The sequence below is a fragment of the Thalia democratica genome, chromosome 4 (assembly GCF_965202585.1).
Source record: "Thalia democratica chromosome 4, ktThaDemo2.hap1.1, whole genome shotgun sequence".
Classification (NCBI taxonomy): Eukaryota; Metazoa; Chordata; class Thaliacea; order Salpida; family Salpidae; genus Thalia; species Thalia democratica.
Window position 1 is genome coordinate 50,259,253 of NC_139168.1, and position 24,034 is coordinate 50,283,286.

Genomic DNA, 24,034 nt, shown 5'->3' on the forward strand with positions numbered 1-24,034 from the left:
CAGCAGTTTAATTCCGTTTATTCTTTATGAACGAAATAGTTTTGAAATATTTTTGTTGTCTTTCACTTAAGTAACATAGATTTACTTGACGTCATTAAAAAAAAAACTGGTTTGTTTTTTTAAACTTAAATATATTACTGTGTTTTGTGCAATAGTTTTTTTTTAATAATATGTAGTTAGTTCATATTTTATTTATGTTTGATTTTATTGATGTTTAAGTTATTGGTATCATATCTTGACTTAGATTAGCTTGATTTAAATTTAGTATTTAACTTGAATAAATTCAAACTTGTTACATAACTTCGAATATAATAACTTTTTCTTATCTTTTTAACTAAGTTTTACCATCTGAAGAAAAATTTACAAGTTATTTTATAAATTTATTTCAGATCAAGTAATTTATTAGTTTCAACCTTCTACAGTTCTCCTTCGGCTTTTTCTTCTTTTTTGATAAAAACACTGCTTAACGATCCATTGCTTAATTATGAAACATAATACCTCAAAAAACAAAAAGCTGGTTTGTCTACCCTTTTTTTTTTAATAAATTAATATCATTAAAAATGTTATAAAAGTTTTGGGTATATTATGTTGTTATTATTTTGGTTGTATACAATTTTCAGTTTATGATAAAAGTACAGAAACTACTTATACTTCATTTTTTTACTTCTCAAAGTTTTCGAATTTAAACTTAATATTTTTTTCAACAAGTAAATTATTATTAAATAACATTGTAGTTTTAAAGTTCTTTATCGAAAATATTCGATAAATTAAAAACAGCTTAAGAGTAAGCATTTTTTCTATAATAACTGTAATAGCGACCGGTTAATAAGTGTTACGAAAAACTATCCAACATAACATATCCTTGCAATCGTTTTGTCATTAAGATTTTATAGCAATTTTATATTATATATAATTTTTTTTTTTAATTAACAATACAAAACAAGTAAAAAAAAAAGTTTTTTTTAAGATTTTGATCATATATTTTTCGTACAGGATTCGAAAAAAAATGTACGTCCGACTGAGAAAGAAAAATTTATAAAACCAGTTAGTGGAAAAATTGCAAAAGATCAGCCTGTAAGCGGTAAAATTACAAATAATCAGTCAATTAATGCGAAAAAAAACAAAAAAGAACTGATTAAAATAAAAAAAGAATCGGCTAAAATATCTTCATTAACAAAGAATCAGGTAGGAAAGGCTCCCTCCGACCAACAACCATCCGTTTCCGAAGTCGATGACATGACTAAAAATAAAGGACTGGCAAAGTACAGAGACGCCTGCACAGAAACTAAGTTCGAAGACTTGGGTCCAATTTCTCCTGGTAACCAAATAAACTTGTCTGGTGTCGTGTGGCATGAAAGCAAGGAACGTTAGTAAAGTTTCAAGTACTTAAACTATTTGAAATACAGCTTTAAATTTTTAGTAACTCTATAATAATGAGAATTATTTTTTTTAATGACAAACTGTTAAAGTATATCTTAGTATTAACAAAAGTAGTTTAAATAAATTTTGAATCCTTAAATTCGATAATTTTAAAATAAGTTTCAAGCAAGATATACTTTACGTGCTGATTTTTAATAATATACACGATACTAAGCTAAGTGTATGTAATTTCAATTATTAGTAAATGCAAACTATAATCAATAAACTTTCGTTTGAATTTATTTTTTGCTAAATTGATGTTTTTTACTTATTAGTATTTATTTAAAATTTTAAAAAAAAGTACTAATTTACGTTTTCATCGGACTACAACTCAGTCGCAATGTTAGCATTATTTCAGTTACAACTTAAGTGCATACTACTTCTACTGTTTCCAACAATTCTTTTCATTAACCAAGCGTACATGTTTTTTTTAATGTAACAGTAAATTTAAAATTTAATTTATGTTGATTTAATTTGAAGTTGATGAAACGCTCTATTAAAAGTAATTAATGTTCAATTATACTTATGTTTATAATATCTTATATTAGTTAGTCAAATAGTAGTTTTATTAAAGTTGGAATGCTTGTTGTGAATGTAACATGGAGAGGCAGAAACTACATCGGATGTTTAACAGATTCAAATAATGAATGCCAAAAAAACAGATCGGCTTCTGAAGCTAGGTGTGTTTTTTTGTGTAATAACCCAACTTATTGTTTTACAATTTTAGGAAAACTATGTTGTAAACAAAAATTTAATTTTGTGAATGGATTATTTTAATTACAGTTAAAATAGATTGCAACTTTTACAAATACAAAATGAACAAAGACATTTGGTTTAACTTAAAAAATACAACTACACTAAACAACTTTGAGCGGCGGTTGAAAGGTTAAAACGCTTGATAGATTAACCATATTAGTTTTCAGCACATTAAAAACTGCTTAAAAAAGAAGAGCGCGTATACGTGCTGGCTGTTGGCGAAAATTCAAACTTTTTCAAAAGCTAAATATGCGAGTGAAGAAGATTACGCGCAGTGTTTACACAGAGAAAAGGATAAAAATGACAAGAAAAAGAGGAGAGCAAGTTTCCTGACGGTAGATGAAATTATTTTGGGGTTGGATTGGCTCGCTCTTTTTGGGAGTAACGGCATCTTTAAATTTAGGGGGGGTGGCGGTCTACAGAAAAGGGGGTGTTTAACTATTTTTGGGGGGTAGCGGCAAGCGTGAGACAGAAATGGGTAGAAATAAATACACGCTCTTATTTCTTTTCTCTTTTTTCTCTACTCTCATTCTAAATTTTCTGACAAACTCGCTCTATTTGTCATATAACAGGAATAAATTGATTAATAAAGTCTTCGAAAACACCTTTGTTATCATAATAAACGCTTGATTTGTTTGTTATTGTCTACTTTAAAAGTTAAGTATAATTATCAAAAACAGACGATCTAAAGTTATACTTAAACTTTTTTACAAAATCATTAAAGTTATGCAAAATTAAAAATCTTAAAATAATGAATGTATTAAAATTTCTGAGATAATTTTAAACTTAAAATTAAAAGGAACAATAATAGTTTTGTTACCCTATCTAAACGAATAGCATTTAAAAGGTTTTTTTAAACCAACGACTATAATTTGTTTGCTTTTTCTTAAAGTCTGTTATACAAAAATTTCAATTGAAGGCAAATAGAAGCTCTCGAAACTGATGGAATGCGGTCGAAATTTGGAAGATCAAAACGTCACCGTAACTTTGGGACAAACAGTGAATCTACGGGAATATCATCAATTATAGGGGTAAGAGGAAAGGGGAGAACTGGTCGCTTAGATGATAAGGAAAAGTCAAGTCCTTCAAAGCGGAAACACAAACAAGTTTGTCAATTTAAAATTTGCAAAAGAATTACTATGCATATATTTAAATCTCTATTGAAGTTTATTTAAGTGATACTACTACATTTTCATATAATATCTTGTTATCGTTTTTATCTTTTTACAGATTTGTTATTATATTGTTTATTGTGCAATGTTGGACTTAAGCATCAAATTCTGAGCCACTTAAACAGGACACACTTTTTTTTATTAAATATTTGATTATATTTCAGTATTGTTAATTGTATTTGTTATAAAAAAGATAACATTTATTGCCTTTTAACAAAGCTTTCTAACACTATTAATTTTAAACAAGCTGACTAAATTATTGTTTATTTGTGTAACATTTAATATACTTTTTTTGACTATTTAATGTTGCGTTTTTACAAAACAGAACGTTGGGTCACCTTCAGGCGGAAGTAGTGAACAAATGGGAGAACAAAAATCAAAACGACTTAAACTTAATACTTCAAAGAATTTATCACCGGCAGCAAGCCGTCAAAATACTCCAACTAATGAGAGCGAAGGTTAATTGAAAATATTTTTACTTATTACTTTCACACTTTAACAAAAAAACTAATAGCTAATTGTTTTTTTAACTAATTATTCGATGTTAACATAAAGCGTATTCTTTAGAAATTCAACTATAAAAGAAAACAAAAACAAAAATTTAAATAATTACTTATGATAACTATTCTTTACAGAAAGTGAACTTGTAAGAGAAAGTATTCAGGACAAAGCTATTTTTGAATGCAATTTTAATGGATGCAGAAAAAAATATTTGTACGTTAAATAATTATTTGCTGTCTAATTTTAAAAAAAGTTAAAATAAAGTACTGCTTAAATTATTAAAGTATTTTTAATATAAAGATAACATTTCTAGATAATAAACTGTTTATGTTTATTTATTTCAGAAGATATTTTTGTCTGTTATGTCAGATAACAAAAAATAACTGAAAACTAATTTTGACAGTGATAAAAGAGGGTTGGATATCCATGAAAACTATCAGCATAGCAAAGAAATAACACAGAAAGCAATAAATAAATTAAAAAACTTGAAAAAAGTGGCAGAGGATGATTTCTATAAAGAGAGCACACAAAAAGATCTGAAAAATAAATCAACTAACTTAGTTAAAGATAGCAGTGATGAATCAAACCTGAAAGTAATTTCCAATAATCAACCAAAGATGCATGAAAAAATAAGCTCAGAAAACCAAGATATCTCGAAGACAAGTCTTCCAAGAAAGCATTTTTCAAAACAGATAACAGGTAAATTTGTTAAACTACGTAATAATTCTTTTTTAAATGAAGTTTAATAAGTAACACATATTTTTATGTATGTTTTTGTATGTTTTAAATTTTTATTGTAATAAAAACTAGTTTGTTTTCAGTTTTTATTTACACGAACTTTTTTTAAACTCTAAACACACAAAATATTTTTATTTACTATTATACTTAAACAACTATCATTATGTTTCTAGGACAACCGATTAAAAGCAAGCTCAAGCAGATGCAAGCAAATGCAGAACGAGAAAAAGCCGCCAAAGAGAAGGTAGATGAAAGCCAAGAAAATCAACAAAATGAAAGTGATCTAGCAGTAGCTCATCTGCTGCAGTCGGAGTGCAACACCCATAACGACTACCTAAATATTCTTGAAACTTCGACTATTCCTACTGTTCCGTTCACACGAAATTCTCCAAACCAAACAACTTCATCAGCCATAACCGCAACAGCAAAGGTCAAGTCTACAACAGAAAAGAACAGTTTAGTACAAAAAAGTAGTATGTATAATGAAAGCGAAGGCGTATTTCTGCAAGTAAATAAAGAAAAAAAAGATTCAAAAAAAGTGTCAAACCAACCATACTTAAATGAAACTAAAGTTACAACTAGCGAAAAAATACAAAGTTTTAACAATGACTTAAGCTCAAAAAATCAGTCAGAAAACAAAGCTGTTCAAAATGTAAAACCTTCTACTGAAAAAATTAAAAATGAATTAAAAAGTTTTAACTACAACCAAGAAGAAAGAAATCAAAACAGCGTAGCATCTATGATGAAATCGAGCTCATCAAATCGTAATTTAACAGTAACACAAACTCCAACAAACAAAAATCCAGTTGTCGTAGCTGGTACTTTTCATCCTTTTCCAGACCCAAAAAAACCAGAGATTGCTGTTTCTGCCCTGGCTCAAGACCGTTTACGCCAGCAACATTTTCAAAAACTATCTCCTTCTCGAATTATCAATCAAGTAGAACCGTTGCCAGGGCCACAGAAAGCAAGAGTGATACCAATGCAAAAAGGAATGCCCCATCCGAGTGCGACATCAAGCCAAGTGAAACTGAAAGTTGAATCATCCAGTGATAGCAACCAAAACAAGTTAGTTAAACTTGATACTTCGTCTGCTCAGGGTGAAAGCAAAGCTGAATCAGAAACCAATTTAGCTGCTCAGCAAGTTCAAAATAGTACACAAAGTGTTAAATTAGAAGAAACAAAGACTTTTTCAAATGAAGTTGAAGACAAGAGTGATTACAGAAAAAAATCAAAAGAGCGAACAAAAGTAGCATTAGAAGAAAAAAGCGTAACGCGAGAAGAACAAAAAACACTAGGTTTCAATGATGTTAATCAAGCTTCTACTTCAAACCAAACGCCAGTTAGTGACGCGATGACCGCTCAACCACAAACATTAAATCCAGACGGTCGTTACCCTCACCCAATATTTTACGGAGGATTCACTTACCCACCAGTTACTTGGGCTAACCATGAAATTTATAATCAAGCATACATTCATCAAGCACAGTTAATTGAATCAATGATAAATCAGCACCCAAACAGGGTGTTTGAAAGCAAAAACCCACCCGTCAGAAGTCAACAAGCTAAAGAAGAAAATGTAAAAAATTATGCCAACTCTCATCCTAACAAAACTCCACAGATTCAAACGACTTCAGCCAATGAAAATGCTCTCATTGTAAGAGAAAGATCAATGTCTAATCACAATTACCAAAGTTCCCCAAATTCAAAGAAAATTCAAATGCAAGATCAACAACGGCTTTCTCAAAAACCACAAGTATGTATTTATATGTTTAGTAAACTATCTTGTTTATAAATATCACAAGTATGTATTACTTTTTGTGATCCAGAAAAATATATGGCTAAGATTTTTCTAACTTTTATCATACTTTTTTGGTAGTTTTTCAGTTTAAACTACTTTAATTTAAACAAAAAAAACTAAACCAAGTATAAAGTAGTAGAAGAAAATTAAACAAAATCAAGTAAACTGTTATGTTAAAGAATAGAATAAACTAATTTACTCGTGATAGATAGAGTAAAATTCATTAGGAACAATATAAACTAATAATTCGTGTGTTGTTAATCTTTGATAAGTTGGTAAACATTTACTTTTGTTATATGTGTTTTTGAGTTTTATATCTTAGTATTGGTTTTCAAAACTTAAAAAACAAAAATATTTTTAACTCAGAACATCTGTTCTGTTTTACATTAGATAAAAAAAATTAAAATGTTAATTTATATTTGTTCACAAAAACTGCAAGCCAAGTTTAAAAGCAAAAACTTTATAAATAATAGGGTGGCAAAATGATTAGTTGGCTGTAAGACTTAAAACAAAGAAGGTGTTTTATTCATATATGTATATATGTAAGTCTAATTTATCGGTTGGGCAATGTATGACCCTTTTCGTACTTTTAGCTTGAAAAAAACTTTTGGAAAACAAACAAGCATAGACTTTTTATAACAAATATTCTTAAATGTACCTTTTTTTTTTCATCACAGCAAATTCTTATTAAATAACCACTTTTTAATGTTTTGCTTTTAAAGACTTTTTGACGTGACTTGCGAAAGAGTCTTATTAACAAACCTAGCCTGATGACTATAAAAGTTTCCCACCTTTACCTTAGTTATATAATCAAGCCTAATTTTCAAAAACTTAAAACTATATAATTCTTTATAAACATTTTAATTTAATGATAAAAACAGTTTTCAACAAAATAAAAAATCTCTGTTGTAGATTTAGCTACTTAAAATAAAAAAAATAGTTGTTCTTTGTATATAGCATAAAAAGCAAAAACTGTATTGAGTTTATTTTTATTAAAAACCTAACGTTGTGAAATTAAGTCTAAATTTGAATTTAATTGAAAAAAAAGTTTAATACTAGTACTACTTATAAAAAAACAAAATTTTCTAGTAAAAACTTTCCGTGAAAACAAATAACAAATATAAAAGTAATTAAAGGTAACTTTCAAATTAAACATACTCATTAACTTTTAAAAATTCTTTATCCTATACATATGATACTTACTAACCTAAAGTTAACTTAAATAATTTTTTTTTATACATTATAGAACTTTAACTAAACATGTAAACTAGTAAATAACAATAATCTAAAAAAATATTATTTTAACCACCTTTTATTTAACAACGATTATACTTTCTTTGTGCTCTTTGCTTTAAAGTTTTAAATATTTAAATATTTAATAAATCTGATCATAATATCTTGTTTTAACCATCATTACTTAAAAAAAAGTATTTTTCTAATTCAGCATAGTTATACATACGTTAATTAGAAAATGTACTAAAATTACATTTACATGTTTATGATTTTTAGTTTAATTATAAGTTTAAAATAAATTTTGATACTTTAAAACATAGTTTTCCAAACTGGGCCTTAATAGCAAGTCAGATTGCGATAAGCTGTAAAGGAGCTAAAGGGGACAGTAACTAGTAAAGGGGCGATAAGGGGGTACTTAGATACATTTCATGAGAAATTCGAAACCTACACTATATATTCTGGGGTTCGTAATGATTGGATGCGATATTTTTTTTAGTTTTCTAAAAAAGGGGTATTTAAAATAATGAGTTTGAGAAATCCTGCTTTTAATTAATTACTTTAATTTTATTATTAGAACAAACGCCAAAGTATAATAACTAACAATTTTAAATCAATAACAATGATAAACAAAAGCTTTTAAACATTTTTAGTTGTCCTCTCAAAATTTTAAAACTGATTCATGTTTAAAACTCAAAACAAGCTGTATCTTCATATTTCAAGTTACATCTAAAGCTAAATTATTTCTACAAATAGAAATAAAACAGTCTAAAACTATTTTCAAACTGAATTTAAAAATCGAGCCTAGTTTTAAGCTTTTCGATACTAAATTAGGTTTAGTTTTTCTTTAAATATAATCATACTAAAATTGTTTCTCTGAAGTATTACACGTTGAATAAAAATTAAAAAAGTATTGAAAATAGAATAGTTTTTCGATTTTGTTAGCCTTTTGATGAAATACTTAATTAAGCTAATAATTTTTTTTTTCTAAATTATATTCAAAGTTAGAAACAGTATTGAATAAGTGTAACCAATGAGCAGTTATGTAGAAAAAATTGTACGAATTATTCAAAATAACTTTATTTATTTTTTTACGAAAATATTTAAAATTACAATTAATTAAATACCATTTAGTTTACTTAATTCAGAATATTTAAATTAAATTAAATTTAATAACTGGGACACTAGTGCTTAAAAAAATTATAGGCTTAAAATATTAAGTATAAATTATTTATTTGTTTAACTATTTAACTGCTATTTATTTTTTTAAATTTACCATCTTGTTGCATCGCTATGTCATTTGCTGTGCACTTGGCATATTTAAAAATTTTTGAGCATAACACGCATAGCTGATTTTGGTGTTAGTGGATCTATTATGCTTGAAAGTAAACTTAATTTTTTTTTTGTATTTTTCAGTTATCTGAATTAGCTGATAGTCGAGCTCACAACCGAGGTCAGAAAGAAACTCGTACTTCAGAACAATTAATTAGTTCTACAGAAGTCGGGGCAAGTTATGGTCCTTCTTCTAATGAAGCTACAATAAGCCACAGATCTCCTAACATAAACTTTCTTCGGACAAGTTCACCACAAATCAAAACCCAACACAATGAAATAAACAAAGCACCTTTAAATCATCATTATGAACACAATGTGAGTATATGTAAAACATGTTTTGAGATTGTAAATATGTATAAACAACTAAAGCTTTACTTACAAAAGCAAGTTTTAAAAAATCTAGCTATGTGAAATTACTATTGATAAAACCAACATGAACTTCAGCAGAAAGCTCAACCTCATCCATCCTCATCGTCTGAAACTAACAGTAAGCATACATTAGGATCGCTTCCAGCTAATATTCCACATTCAATGATGGGTATTCCCCTTTTATTAGATCAAATAAGAATGCAGAAAATTTCTGGGATTCAGCAAGGTTTGTTGTTTACTTTATCTGATTAAGTTTGATGGTTGTAGTTTTTATTTTCTGAAAATTTAAGTGCAATGCAGTTTAAAGTTTTTAGGTGTTAGAACTTAAAAAAAATTTTCTAATGTTTTAAAAGTAAATTTTAAATAAGTTAAATTTTTACTACTACAATTTTTTTAGTGTACGGACAACAAGGTGTAACAGTGCCTCATATAAGTCAAACTCAAATTTCAACAGCAATGGCAGGTTCTCGTTGGCCTCCTTATTTATACCCAGCCGGATTAATGACCGCAGGTACACAGCTTTCACCTCACCACAGCAGATTTGTGCCTACCCCATCTCATCATTCAGAATCCCCGAAAGTTAACAACAATGGAAAAACCTCAGAGCCTTCTTCAGGTGTAACACTTAACAAGCAACCACCTATAAGCAGGTTAGAATTTGACAAATACGTTTATAAAATTAAGAATTTTTATTATGAAAATGTTTAATTACACAATAATGACTTGAATGGTCTAGGTGTAGGTTCTATAGTCGGCTATAGCCTAAAAAATTCTTTTTAATCCTCATTTTTTAATAAAAAATGTTTTATAAAAACATTTCTTACAGCCACAACAATCGCTACCAACTTCCATTACCCCAAAGTCAATTGAGTACACAGCTTAACGCTCATTTTACAGAACAAAAAAGATTAGAAAATAAATTTAGCAATATGAAACATCAACAACAGGGTATCAGAGGAAATGTGACTAGTAATAACAAACAAACCCCTCCAAGACTTAATACTGATGGTTTGCTTTTTATTTTTATAACAACTATTTTCTCTATTTTGCACATAATAAAAATAAATAGTTCAAAAGTCTGACGTTTTTGTGTGTTTTTTGAAAAAATATTTTTCTAATAATGCAAAAAAAAAATTATTACAGTATCTTATATTAACAACGTTTACTGTTTACTATTTATAACTTTTGTCTTTTGTTTTATTTTTCAGGTAAACCATACTCTAGTCAAATTGATACTTATAAACCAACTCACCTACAACAACCTCGTCTACTGAATTCTGTCCAACATAATCCGTCTCTCAGTAGGACTCCAAGTTTGTCATTGCAACGTAATCCACCAGACCCTCGTGTTACACCTAACTCCATTCAAAAAACTCCAAGCGATCAAACACACAGACTGCCACAGGAAATGCAAAGATTTATGTCACCTATTCCTTTCCAAAAAGGGATACCTATTTTTAATCAGAATCCTTTAGCAAGCTCTCTTCTTGCCGCCCAACAAGCTGCTTTTGCTTATCCTGGTTAGTTTTTTGTTAAACTTTTATAACTTCATTTGTTATCTTTATCGAATTTTCCAGGTTTTATTCGTATTAATACATTTTTTTGTTGTTTAAAAACTGTTTCAAAATGTGTACAAATAATAATTTAATACAAATAATCTTTAATAAATCCTAATTTAGTTTTGGTTGTTATCAACTTATTACTTTTATTTGAATGCTTTATACTGAATACTTATTCAATTCTTTTTTTCTTCTGTAATAAGAGATCCTTAATTTAATATGTAGAATTTACTTATATCAGTTTATACTTTGAAAAATTATTCATTATTGAGTTTTCAAATATGTATATAGTCTAAACCAGATGTCGTCAGCTTTTTATAAACGTTATAAATAACGAGTTATATTTACAAAAAATATTTTATGAGTCGCACTATTTGGTAAATTTTTTTTTTGACTATAATGATACAAGAAAAACTGTAATTGTATGTTAAAAAGAAAAATACTACTATACACTCAAAAGTTCATAGAAGCAAATTTATAAATGTCTACTATGTTTACGTCACTCCTATTAGTTTTGCTCATCAAGCTTGATCTTGCCCGCGGTCTGTAGCTTGCCGACACCTGGTCTAAAATTTTGTGCATTTTTATTAATAGAAATACTTTATTTGTAATACTAAAATTTTAAAGGACTTATTCGGCCAGGAATACAACCAACTCCACCATCTAGCTCAGCTGCAGGAGTTTTTAATCAGCAAAACCACAAAAGATAATTGTTTAAATTTTTGTTTTATAATCTGAATATTTTTGTTTTAATAAATCTTTATATGTAACTACCATAATTATACTTTTTTTAAACTGTAAATTGTAATAATTATAGCTCATTCAAACTTGTTTTATCATCGTTACTGTTATAATCAGATGTGTTTCATTGCTCTATGGTTTAAATAAAAGCTTATCTTGTTAACAATGTTTGTATAGTTTGTAATAAATGGGAACAATTTGTAACATTGTTTATAACTTTAAACTTGTTGTTTTACTTACAAGCTTGAGCTAAACTTGTTATAATTTACAAGTGAATATTCATTACATAAAATTCATTTAAGCAAAGATTTTTTTGCACGATTTAGGTAACCAAAAGAAAAACTTTCTATGCCGAATGAAAATAAGCTAATTGACTACTTTATGTCAAGTATATATAAAAAATAAAAAGTAACCTTGACCAGTATGTATATAAATATTTACTGTCGTTTATTATATAATTAAATAAATATGTATATAAAAAAGTGATGTTTGACAAGTTGACATGTAAAACAATAATTTTATTAATAACTACATAAAATTTTTAATTATACATTTTTTATTTTGTGCTTAACATTTTGAAAAACATAACGTTGTAAATAGAGAACATTATACATATAATAGAAGTATTAGAGATGCAGTTAAATTTAAGTTGTGAAGGTTTACAAAATATCTAAATCAACCAAACGCAAATACTAAGATTTTTATAATTGATATTTAGCTTTTTTTCCTGTAACTCTATAACTTATTTTTAGTTTGAAATATGTAAGATTTTATATATCTTATTTATTAGATTAATTTCAATTTTTCTCTTATGTTTTAATAGTCTCAGTCAGGCATAACATATTTTTTGCAACACCTGAGTTTTATCTTTTAGTCATTTTTTTTTTATTAATTTTTATTTTAAGTTTTAAAAGACTTATAACAAACTAGGTGTAGATAAAACAAAAAAAGTCTAGTTGTCTATAAACAAAAAAGGGCAAATTATAGAATGCAAAAAAATAAATGATAACACTTAGAGTGCACTAAGAGCTTATTATGTCATCTTTCCTATCAATAGTTTACCATATTGACATTTCAATTTTTCTTTTTAGCATCAAGTTTAATTTTTTAACAGCTTTTTTGTCAAAAGGTGTAAAATTAAAAAGCTGGACATCTTCAAAATTATAAATTTTAAATTGAATTTAAACTGATAAACATAGTAGAAAAAAACATTGAATTATTGTAGCACAATAAAATTGTTTGATATCAAAGGTGTAAAGCATTTATAATATTATAAACTAACGCCAAAAATGGTTATCTGCAAGAATTATATCCAGTAGCTATTGTTTTTTAGGTTTAGATGAAAATAATTATTTTACAAACATAAATGTTTTAAAAACTTTATAATTCTAAATTAACTAACGAATATAAAGTTATTTTTGTATTTTTTTTTTTTAATTATTACTTTATGCTGTCATATGCTATTAGCTAAGACAAATAAAGGACATAGAATATAGAAGATGTAGATATAAAACAACTGCAAGTGTAACAAAAAACTATAAGATAATTCAGTTATTAAGATAAGTAGTTTAAATATGCTATAAATATTTAATTATAAAGTTATAAAAAAATAATTTCGATTTGAGCCAAGAAGGTCTTGGTATTTTATACAGATTAAACATAGGTCGTTAAGGATTAAAAAACTAAACTTGGCCAGCACTTGACAACAGACTTTTTATACTTTAATTACATCATAAATTCTAGTTACTGTTACTTAAGTCAGAAAAACAAAAAGTTTAAAAATTAGAATCATACTACTGATAAAGGAAGAATAACTTTTTTTTAATTACAGTAACCTGCCAACTAGGTACGAACTTCCGGTATGGTACGCACTTTTAAGCCGAAAAACGCTGTGTACAAAATTAAATTTTTATTTTTTACTTGGTTTCAAATAAAAAAAAAATCGTTAAAGTACTTATTCAAAAGCATTATGTTCAAAAATTAGTTTTACTGTATTAAACTAAAATAATTTAAAACTAAAGGAACCAGAAAAACTGGTTATGAATTTACAAACCGTATATCAAATCCAGTATTTAAAGCAACCATGTTACAATTTATTTATTTTAAAAAATAACGAACATTGCAATTTAAATTTGCATACCCCATAATTATAAAATTTGAACAAAAATACTTAAAAAGTAATACAAAATTTAGATAAACGAAAATAATTAACAGTGAAATAATTGTTTACATACCCAATGATTGTATCTTAAATTTAAAAAGCGTATAAAAAAGCGATATTAACAAAATAAAAGAACATTGCAATTGACACTTACATAGTAAATGATTGAAGCATAATTCTAAAAATCGTATAAAAAACGGTTTTAATAAAATAAAGAACATTGCAATTGAGATTTATTTAAAACTAGATGCTTTAAAAAGAATATTTTTCTTAGTGTAGCTTGTCGTTTGGGTTTGGCCGACATTTTTTGTTGCATGTTTTAAATATTTTAGAAACCTAAACTAGCGTTTTAGAGTAAACACAATTAAATAAAAGCATTATCAATGTTTTCATAAATATTTATTCATTCGAAATTAGTAATTACACAATTATGTGTACATGTAAATTTAAACGTACAACAAAATACAGATAAAAATTTATAAGTTTGTGTCGAATATAAACTAAAAACATAAATAAATGCTTTCAAATATAAATACATAAATCAAATTATTACTAAAGACTTCTAGAAATATTTCAATAAATATGTTTTATTTTTATGATGGAAGTTTTTATTTTTTGGAATGTTGTTTTCATTTGTAAATTTTAGTGGTTTTATAATGTTTGTGTTGGGCTTAATGTAGTTAATAAAAGACCAAATTTTCCTAGGTACACATTGCCGGTTGGGTACGCAAATTTATGCTGTGTATAAAGTACTTACCTAGTTTCCAGGTTACTGTACTTTAATGATATAGTTTATTTTATACTGAGCTTAGTTGTATTCTAAAGAAAAATTGCCTCAACTTTTTAACTTACTGCTTTGGTAAAGTTTGAATATTTTAGTAAAACTTGTATAGAGTTGTTTTAAGAGAATACTTTTAAGCTTACATGTACATAAAAACTTAACCAATACACAACTCGTGGTCATTTTTTAAATTGCTATTATTTAGATAAAGTAAAGAGCTTACAACAAAAAAACTGCTTTCAATGTCTCAACGCTTTCAAATACATACATTGTTGGACATCGACGTGAAAATTTTATTATTTTCGCTTCGATAGTCCAAAAGTCGAGTTTAGAAATAATTTCATTTTATTAATAATTCTTAAAATGATAAAAACACTACTTTGGTCTTCAAAAACATCGTTTTGAACAAATAATAACAACCGCTAATTGACACATTTTTGCCATGTTTGCGATCAAGCCGGGTTTCATGCTTTAATCAGCATGTTACATCATGCAATCATGTCTTGACCAGGTGATGTTATGTAAGGAAGACGTATATAAACAGCCGAGCGAACGAGAAAGCAGAACATTTGGATTTCGAAGTCAACAAGAAGCATCACTACGCCAGTTTCCAGTTCGAAGCGTAAGCCGCCATCTTCGAAAAACTAATGATCATTTGAATAATGATATTTAAATATTCTTATTCAAGTATTTGTTTGTCTAAAATATCTACTTTGTACTTAATTTAATAACTTCCTACTTTTTTATATCTTGTTCTTTATACACTTTGTATACCTAGTTTAGCAACGTCGACGGGGCGTACAACTCGATTTGAGTTGTTAACGTGCCATACTCATAAGCTTACGCATACTGTACCAGACAAGAAGCAACAACTTCCAGTTTGGATCAATTTGAACATTAAACTCGACGCATAAGCCCACGAATTCGGTGGCATAAACTTATTACTTATATTTCTAATTTTCTTTATTTAAACATTTTATCTTTTTATCTCGCGCGCTCTACATCCGGTGTAAACGAGGAAGTATAAGTCTCTACTTTCGGAACCAGTAAACTGTACGAGCAATCATTTGTTACAGCCAACTAGAATTGTGAACTGCAAGAAGCCTTCTCAAGTAATAAACCTTTCTTATCGTGTCTTTGATTATATTGTATAATAAAACATATCGATATTTGTCAGTCTACATTTAAACTTACATTATAATTAAAATGAATAGGGTATTAGCTCTTAAACCCTTTTACTCTTGGTCGCAGACCGAGGTAGCAACTAGAGGTAAAGATGGCCCTGAAGCTACTACTAATCTGGCTCCTGTCGAAACTGCCGAACCTGTTACAGAGGCGGTTTCACATAAAGCTAGAGACCCCAGTAGCCCGGAGTACATCAACATCAGTTACAAATACCAATATTAAAAATCGTATTTTTACTTTTTTTACGCTTTCAAACTTAATTATATGAAATTAAAATCTGTTTAAATTAATATTAACAAAAGACTAAAAATGATACGGCTTTTTTTCACGTAAACTTAAACAAGTGTATACAGAAATTATTACAATTCGAACTAGCTTTTACATTTTTATAAACGGCAAAAACATGTTGAATTTGAGTATACATACAGTCTTTATTTAGGGTTTTTTCAAATATTATATAAATTATGGTCATCACTTCTTAAGTGATCTTTTTGATAATTATACAAATTAAAGTTTAATAGTATTAATAGAGATCTACTTGAATTTAAGCAAATTAACTCAAAACATGTAGACTGATATAAAATATAAAATAAATAAGTACAATAGTTTAATCAATACAATATACAAGCTTGTATGCCATTGTTTAAGTACCATTACTTTTAGAGTAGTTGATCAGTTTTCATTTGAGTTTGGTCTTTTGGTTTATGTTGTAACATACTTTAATATTATTTTAGATTTGTATCCATTTTACATAAAAAAAAGAAGAAAAACAATTAGTTTTGGTCACAATAAGTAGCTTTTCTTATTAGCCTTAAGTTATAATAACTATTTGAGACTTTTTTGTTTGGTACTATCTATGTTAGATATCTAAGAGTATAACTTTGAAGTTATAAATATATTTGGTGTTATAAACATCTAAGATTAAAACTTACTTCGTTTGTTGAAGGTCGTTAAGTAAAATGTTTGTTATTTACCACGCTGCTGGCTTAGTTTTTTTTTCAAGTTCGGCCCGCGGAAAAGTTTTTGTATTGAATAAAAGTTACCCGATCCTATCAATCAACATAGTATTAAAATGACAATATGTAGCATTTACAAAGAAATTATAGCTTAAGTTTGTTTAAGTACATAAGAGTTGATTAATTTAAAGTTGTTTTATATTTTAGGTTTGTAATTTAAAAGTTTGTGAGTAAAGAAAAATAATTTTCTCAGCACAACTGTCATAACAAGTGTTTAATATATAAAACTTTTTTATTTACTAGTCTGATAATCACAAGCTGAATTTTGAACAGTTCTTATCTCACTATTTGGACTAACCGTACAACGTTCTTTAAACAATAAAAAACTTGTTAAAGTCCTAATAGACCTTAGATAGAAAGTATGATAACACTTTTTATACTTATAAAATAAAAAAATAAAAAATGTGTTTAAGACCTGAAAGATGAATTGGACTTAATTTATTATTGTTGTTGTATCAATTATTACTGTTTAGAATGGCTATAAAAAATAGCCTAAGTTTCACAAATTTAGTTGGTCTGATATTTGCTTATACTTTGAGCTCGCTGTAGTTAGTGGAATTTGACCGCGGCAAATAGCAATCTTCTATATACAAAAAACTGAAAGAGAGTGAAAAGCAACACTAATAAACTAAAGTAGACAAAAAAAACTAAGAACTAAAATGAGTTCTACTTTGCTGCTTCACTATGTTTATACTTCTAAATATAAATAATTTGGGTAGGCATCAAAAATGCACTAAGGGACACTCTTGAACGAAGACACTTTTGCACGGCTTGAGACATTTTTTGTTTTCTTTTTTAGTTTTATAGTTTTACTTTCACTATTACTCCTAACCCATGGTCGTTTCTTTTTTTTTTTTTACTATTGTAACCTTTTTTAAACTACCACTGTTACCCTAACCCTTGGTCGGTACTTTTTATTTTTACTATCACTGTTACCCTAAACCCTTGGTCAGTAACTAATTCAACTATTTTTTTTACTTTGTGCAAAATTGTGACTCGTGCAAAACTGACCCGTCACAACATATTCTATTTTTAAGCTTGACCCGCACGGCAGGCTAAAAGTGAGCCTTTTACTATTAATAGAAATTACTTGAAGCAGCTTACCTATATTAGACGTTGATGTAAAATGTTATTTTCTTTACCTTAATCGTCCATGTGTCAAACACTACATTAAGCTTTTGTTTAAAAACTTTTTAATAAAAATTTGTAAGTTTCTGAAGCTTTTGATGTAACTTTGTTTTCCAATAAAAACAATAGTTTGCTAATTTATAATTTAAATTCTATTCGGAATTTTTGTGTGACAAAGACAAAACCACGGTTTTAAAACATTAAATAGTCGTGTGCAAAGCTGGCTGCGAAATTAAGCGATCTTTCAACGATCATATAGGAAAGACTGTTAAAAGCGCATTTACAAACAAGCAGATCAGTTGAGCTTAACTACAGCACAGAGCGAACCTTTTCGCACGAGCTAAGTCGTCATTTTCGAGTGACGATTCTCTCATTGTGAAGTAGTTGCAAAAGTTCATATGGGACTTGGAGACTTTTTTTGGGACTGCAAGGTAGCAGATATGAACGAAAGAAATAAAATCAATATTCATAGGATTTCTAAGATACTGCGTCTACTCAGTCGCAATCAACGTCCGTATTTAAACTTGTATGAATAAAGCACAAGCGTCGCGCACAATTTCGTGTTTTTAATTTGTTATTTAATAACTATGTTTGATATTTATTAAATAAATAAGATTATGTTGATATTCATATAGTTTAGAGATAGGCAACTTACGGCCCGCAGGATAAAAATGATCGGCCCCGGACCGTTTTTTAAACTTTAATGGAATCCAGCTTGAGAGAAGTGATAGGCCCGCAAACAGTCAGTATTACAAAATTTTTATCATACTTTTACAAAACAAAACTGTAAAAAATTAAATTAAAAAATATGCTAAACATGACTTTATAAATTAATGTGTACTAATAAATTCACCATTTTGTCCAAGTATTTTGTGTTGTTCTAACTTAGTTGGAATACCTTTTTGTCAAAAAACCCCAAGCAAGGTGTTTTTTTTAAGTATGTACGGTGTTTTACATACGTACCATTTTCAATTACAATGTCAATTCATTTTATAAACACTATTTTAAGACCTGACATGTCTCAATCTACATCTTAAACTGTCACACTCAAGAAAGCTTTGTGAATATAAAGGATTCAAAAAAGGGATCAACTGCATCCATAAAATTAGATTCCGGACGGATCCAAAACTTTTATTTAAATTAGAATCGGCCGTATCCGGATCCCGACTTAAAATTAGTATCCAGACGGATTCGGATCTAAAAAGTCATTATTCGGCTGTACTCGGATACTGGATCCGGTAGATCACTAATTCGAAATGCTCCGGCCCGCAAAAGACTTTTTTTTCGGATCCGGCCCGTTGATTGAAAAACGTTGCCCACCCCTTATATATTTTAAGAATAGGATAAAATTATATGCATATTTTTTTTATAAATACGGTTGGCAATACTTTAATTGTATACAAGATTAAGATAAATCTAAATGATTTTAGTATTTCATTATCATAAGCATATAAAAATTCCATTTTAGTAACTTTCTGAAACCATTTTAGTTTTTTTTGAACTTCACTTTTGTTCAACATTAAACTTAACAAAACAAGTGTTTTTAAACTGTATTATTAATTTATTTCATATATGTTAAAACTAATTCTAATATCTGAATTGTTTAAATAGATTATAACTTAAAAAAAGTAAATAACAATAATATAAGAAATTAAACATTATCCTGGACAAGACATTAAACGGTATCCGTGGTATATGACGCGTTAACCGAAAGACTTTTTCGTACACCAGGTACTTACACCAAACTTGTTGGCGCTTCTTTTTTTGTCGTCCAATAAATAATATATGTGGGTAGCTGTCTAAATTGCACGGGGACCAAATTGCACGAGTGCACAAAGATACTTATGCACGAGGGGATAAAATTACACGAGCAGACAATTTTGCACGGGTCAGTTTTTTTTAAATTTTATTATTTATTTTTACTATCACTGTTACCCCTAACCCTTGGTTGAGGGCTTTTTTTTAACTTAATTTTTATTTTTTTTACTTTCACTGTTTCCCCTAACCCTCGGTCAGTAACTTTTTTTTCTTTCTGTATTGTTAATTTTTAGTTTTTTATTTTTCTGTATTTTTTTTTTCTGCATTTTTTTATCTTTGTGCAAAAATCTAACTCGTGGAAAATTGACCCTTGGTGCAAAATCGTCTTCGTGCAATTTTGTGCCCTCATGCAAATTTGGCTTCGTGAAAATTTGTGCACTCGTGCAATTTAAACCCGTTCGTTAGTTGTTTAACTTAATAAACCAAATCTTTCACACGGAGCCCACCATAAGGGCTTTTTTAATAAAAAGGTTTATTTCAAGATGTAAAACTTGAAGGACTCGAGTTTTAATTAACACAGAATCAATTATATATATGAGAAAATCAACACACGATTATTTTTGGCATTTAATTTAAAGTTTATCCAAAAAAAAATATTTAGTATTAAAAACCCTCTATTCCTAGAATTCTAGTAATCCCGCTACAGAATTTAATTTTACACAATGATTAAGTAATTTTTTTTTTTTAATCTAAATCATAACAACTTACCCTTATACATACATATTTGTAGGTCAAATATAGCATAAGGATATAAAAAAACTATTACAAATTATTCATGAAATAAATGAAATTTAAAATAAAAAACTATTGACTTTTATTTTTAATTATTTTTAAAAATTGTTCTTTTTTAATTGTATGAAATCAAAAGTTAAGTATAAAATAATTCAAGGGGACTTATTTAGATATTTTTGTATTTGAAAAAAAAATGGACAGTGAGTAAACGAATACTTCGAAAAAATTACTAAAAAAAAAATTAACTTATATTTACTAAAAACTATCCAAATTTTACTGGGCTAACAAATTTGTTGTTTCCAATCCTAAAATTGTCCATTTAAATTGAAGAACATAAAAAATGTTCAAGTGGGTCTAATTGTTAGGATAACAATAGAAAAAAAAATGTTTTATTTCATTAAATGAAGTATTTCACAATAACTCTGAACTGCTGGAAATTGAATTATCTAGACAGGATTAGTATTGTTAAAACTTAAATTGTCGTGCACTCGAAAAAACATATCAAAAATGCTTTTTTTTATAATGGTACACTTAAAACAAAGTAGTTGTTTTGAAAAATTACTTCTTAGAAAAAAAATTTAAAAAAATGAATTTTATTCACTTTATTTACAGTTAGCTTATTAAATTTAGCTAAAAATGAGACTTGTCATAGTTATATTACAGGGTTGTCATATCACTCTTTAAGGCTAAAACGCCAGCCTGAGTGTCAAAACTAGCCTGAGTTATATCAAGAAAGCCTGATTTTGTGAGAATTTTTTTTTAATTGAGTCAAAAACTAAAAATATTGTAAACCAAGCATAAATGTCTAAAAGACCCAAATGATAACAAAATAAGTTAATAAAATAACTGCATTGAAAATAAAATTAAAAGACAAAAATAAAACATTAAAAGCCTCAGAGTTAGAAAAAAATATCAAAACTAGCCAAAATTAATCTAATGGTGTAATTTTGAGACAACCCTAATATAAGTTACGTGTAGTATTTTAAACAAACTAAAGTATCTAAACAAATAAATAAAAAGAAAACAGTTGACATAAAATACAATTTAATCATATCTTTTCTAAAAAATCATTAAAATTTATTGTAAAGTATACACTCTATAATTTAAAAACTTACCTAATTAAAACTATAAAAATCATATCTCATTTTGTTAACCTATTGGTCCCCATTAAATATTTTTTTAAACATAATAGTTAACTATTGTGGATTATGTTTTATAATAAAATTTACAAAAGTTTGGTTGGTTTAAATTTAAATTCAGTTTTAAGTACAGAATTAGATGAAATATCAATGTCTACTTTTAATAAATTTAGCAATAAAAAATGCATTAGTATCTACACAAGACTTTTCCAAAAGCATTTCATTACCGTTTGATTGGTTAATTGGTTTATAGTCTAGTTTGTTTTGTTTTATAGATGTACCCTCTACCATATGGAAATACTGCAACAACTCCAGTTGCTCACTTGATAATGTACATCCAGAGCTTCTTCCAAAGCTACCAACAAAAGGTTTTTGGGTAGCAAGTTGCATTTTAGGAAAAGTTTTAAGCAGCCAAGCAACCATATTTTCATTTTCATCCATAGTTGTAGTACAAGTACAGTAAACAAGAGTACCTTTATATTTTAATAAGCTAACAGCTGCTTTTAGTAAATTCCTTTGCAGAACTGGGTATGTCTTTACGTGGTCTGTTATCAATGTGTCAGAACATAGTCTTGGTCTCTGACCTAAAGCACTGCAAGGGGTGTCTAACAAAATTCTGTCATATTCATTCGGTATCCCTCTAGATTGGCAAACTTTAGGGCTTAGAGTTGCTGAATCTAAACTAATTATTTGAACATTTTCATTATAAGTACTTTTATATAGTTTTTCGAAATTTTTGTGAATTTTTTTCAATTTACTTTTAGAGCGGTCAATAGCTACTAATCTCCCTTTACCTTTCATCTGTGCAAACAAATGGGTTGATTTACCACCAGGTGCAGCACACATATCAAGCACAGTTTCATAAGGTTGAGCTCCAACAACTAAACCTGCTACAAGAGATGGAAGGTTCTGAAGGAAAATTTTGCTATTTAAAACATTGTTGAGTGAAGGATTGTGAAAGATTGGTTGTTTTAGTTCAACAGCTAAATTTGATACTAAATCATGCTTTTGCATAAAAATATCTTTCCTAGACATGTGGCAGTACCCATTACCTAAATATAATTTAATTCCTTCGTATGTTTTGCTACCTTTTAAACATTTCTTTGACAAATCAACATAAACTGAAACAGTATCACCTCGTTTAAGTGTAGTTGGAGCACACAAAACACCTTGATAATATATATCAGCACCTCTTATCACAGCCATGCCACACAAATAATCTACTATAATGTACTTTTCTAAAATATCTCTTTTAGGGTAAAATTTTGTCGGTACTACAAGACAATCACTAATTTTATTATGTTTTAAAACTTTTAAATGTTGTAGACTTCTTTCATCACACTGATTATTAATAAAACTTTGTAAAAGCAATTGAACTTCATCAATATTTTGAAATTGAGTGTTTACTCTTACACATGTGTAATTTGTTGGTAAAAATAATTTCATCTTCTAAACTGTAACAATTTTCCTTTTTCTTACAAACTGATTTCTAAATGAAAACTGTATATTGAATGTACATATAGTTTATTAATCGTACAATACAGTTTAAAAGTTCTACATTTACAGAAAGTATAATTGTAATAACTTAATTAGTAAAGCTAGGCATTAAAAAAAAAAAGCTACTACTTCAAAAGTAGCAAAATTAACAAAATTGTAGTAAAGCTTGTTTTTTTATTATTATTTTAAGTTGTACAAAAGCCGTTTTAAAATTTAAATAACAATGATAACTTATTGACATCTGTTTGTAAATTCAATGATGCATTTATTTTTTTGTATAAAAGTTTTTTTTTAAACACCATTTCAAACTTGATATAAATAAACAGAAACTATATATTTCTTTATAATGTTTTAATTTATTTAGATATAGCTTTTTGACAAAAACTATATACTAAGTTAAGAGATTATGAAATGTTTTATAGATATTATGACATATACAATTTAAGTTATAAAGGAAAAAATCAAAGTGTATCTAAATATAATTTAAATTACAAAATGCTATAAGGAATTATTTAATAATGTGGCTTTTCATCTGATGAAATTGAGTGTTTCTTTGATACTAATTAGCATATTCTTACTAAACTTTTGTTTACTTATTATCATAAAAAAAAAGTTGAATTTCTTCTCAATTTTATTTGTGTTTATTTACTCAAAAACAGAACCTACAATTAGATATTTAGTAATAAAGATTAGACCAGGGGTAGGCAAACACATTCAATTTTGTTTTAACTAATTCGATATGATTATGTCTTCAAAAATTTACTTCAAAATGTTAGTGTTATATTCAAAAGATAACATATCACTTAATTTTATTTTTTCAAAAAAATTAGTAAAAAATATTTCTGCAGGCACATAAAAATTGTTCTCTTTTTTGACCTGCTGATCCCTGGATTAGACTGAGAAAGTTTGAGAACAATTGCTAAAATTGAGTAGAATAAGATATATTTTTGATGAAAGAG

The 24,034-nt window shown here is 27.5% G+C and overlaps 2 protein-coding genes across 4 annotated transcripts; one reads left to right on the top strand and one right to left on the bottom strand.

Moving 5' to 3' along the window:
* Window positions 1-387: 387 nt before the first annotated feature.
* LOC145833822 (uncharacterized) lies at window positions 388-11,812 on the top strand. 3 transcript variants are annotated; one of them, XM_082941013.1, is made up of 14 exons: window positions 388-517; window positions 994-1,366; window positions 1,994-2,099; window positions 3,095-3,281; window positions 3,673-3,805; window positions 3,983-4,061; window positions 4,252-4,547; window positions 4,760-6,339; window positions 9,031-9,264; window positions 9,394-9,544; window positions 9,716-9,968; window positions 10,145-10,326; window positions 10,527-10,838; window positions 11,505-11,812. In XM_082941013.1, the coding sequence occupies exons 1-14, from the start codon at window positions 485-487 to the stop codon at window positions 11,585-11,587; spliced, it is 4,002 nt and encodes a 1,333-aa protein (XP_082797139.1). In that variant the 5' UTR covers window positions 388-484; the 3' UTR covers window positions 11,588-11,812. The 3 variants fall into 3 exon arrangements, with proteins under 3 accessions (XP_082797139.1, XP_082797141.1, XP_082797140.1); XM_082941015.1 differs by having other exon boundaries at window positions 9,773-9,968; XM_082941014.1 differs by having other exon boundaries at window positions 9,397-9,544.
* A 9,792-nt stretch (window positions 11,813-21,604) lies between these two features.
* Window positions 21,605-23,063, bottom strand: LOC145833903 (tRNA (cytosine(72)-C(5))-methyltransferase NSUN6-like). Its single transcript, XM_082941157.1, has one exon. The coding sequence runs from the start codon at window positions 23,022-23,024 to the stop codon at window positions 21,726-21,728; it is 1,299 nt and encodes a 432-aa protein (XP_082797283.1). The 5' UTR covers window positions 23,025-23,063; the 3' UTR covers window positions 21,605-21,725.
* Window positions 23,064-24,034: the final 971 nt, after the last annotated feature.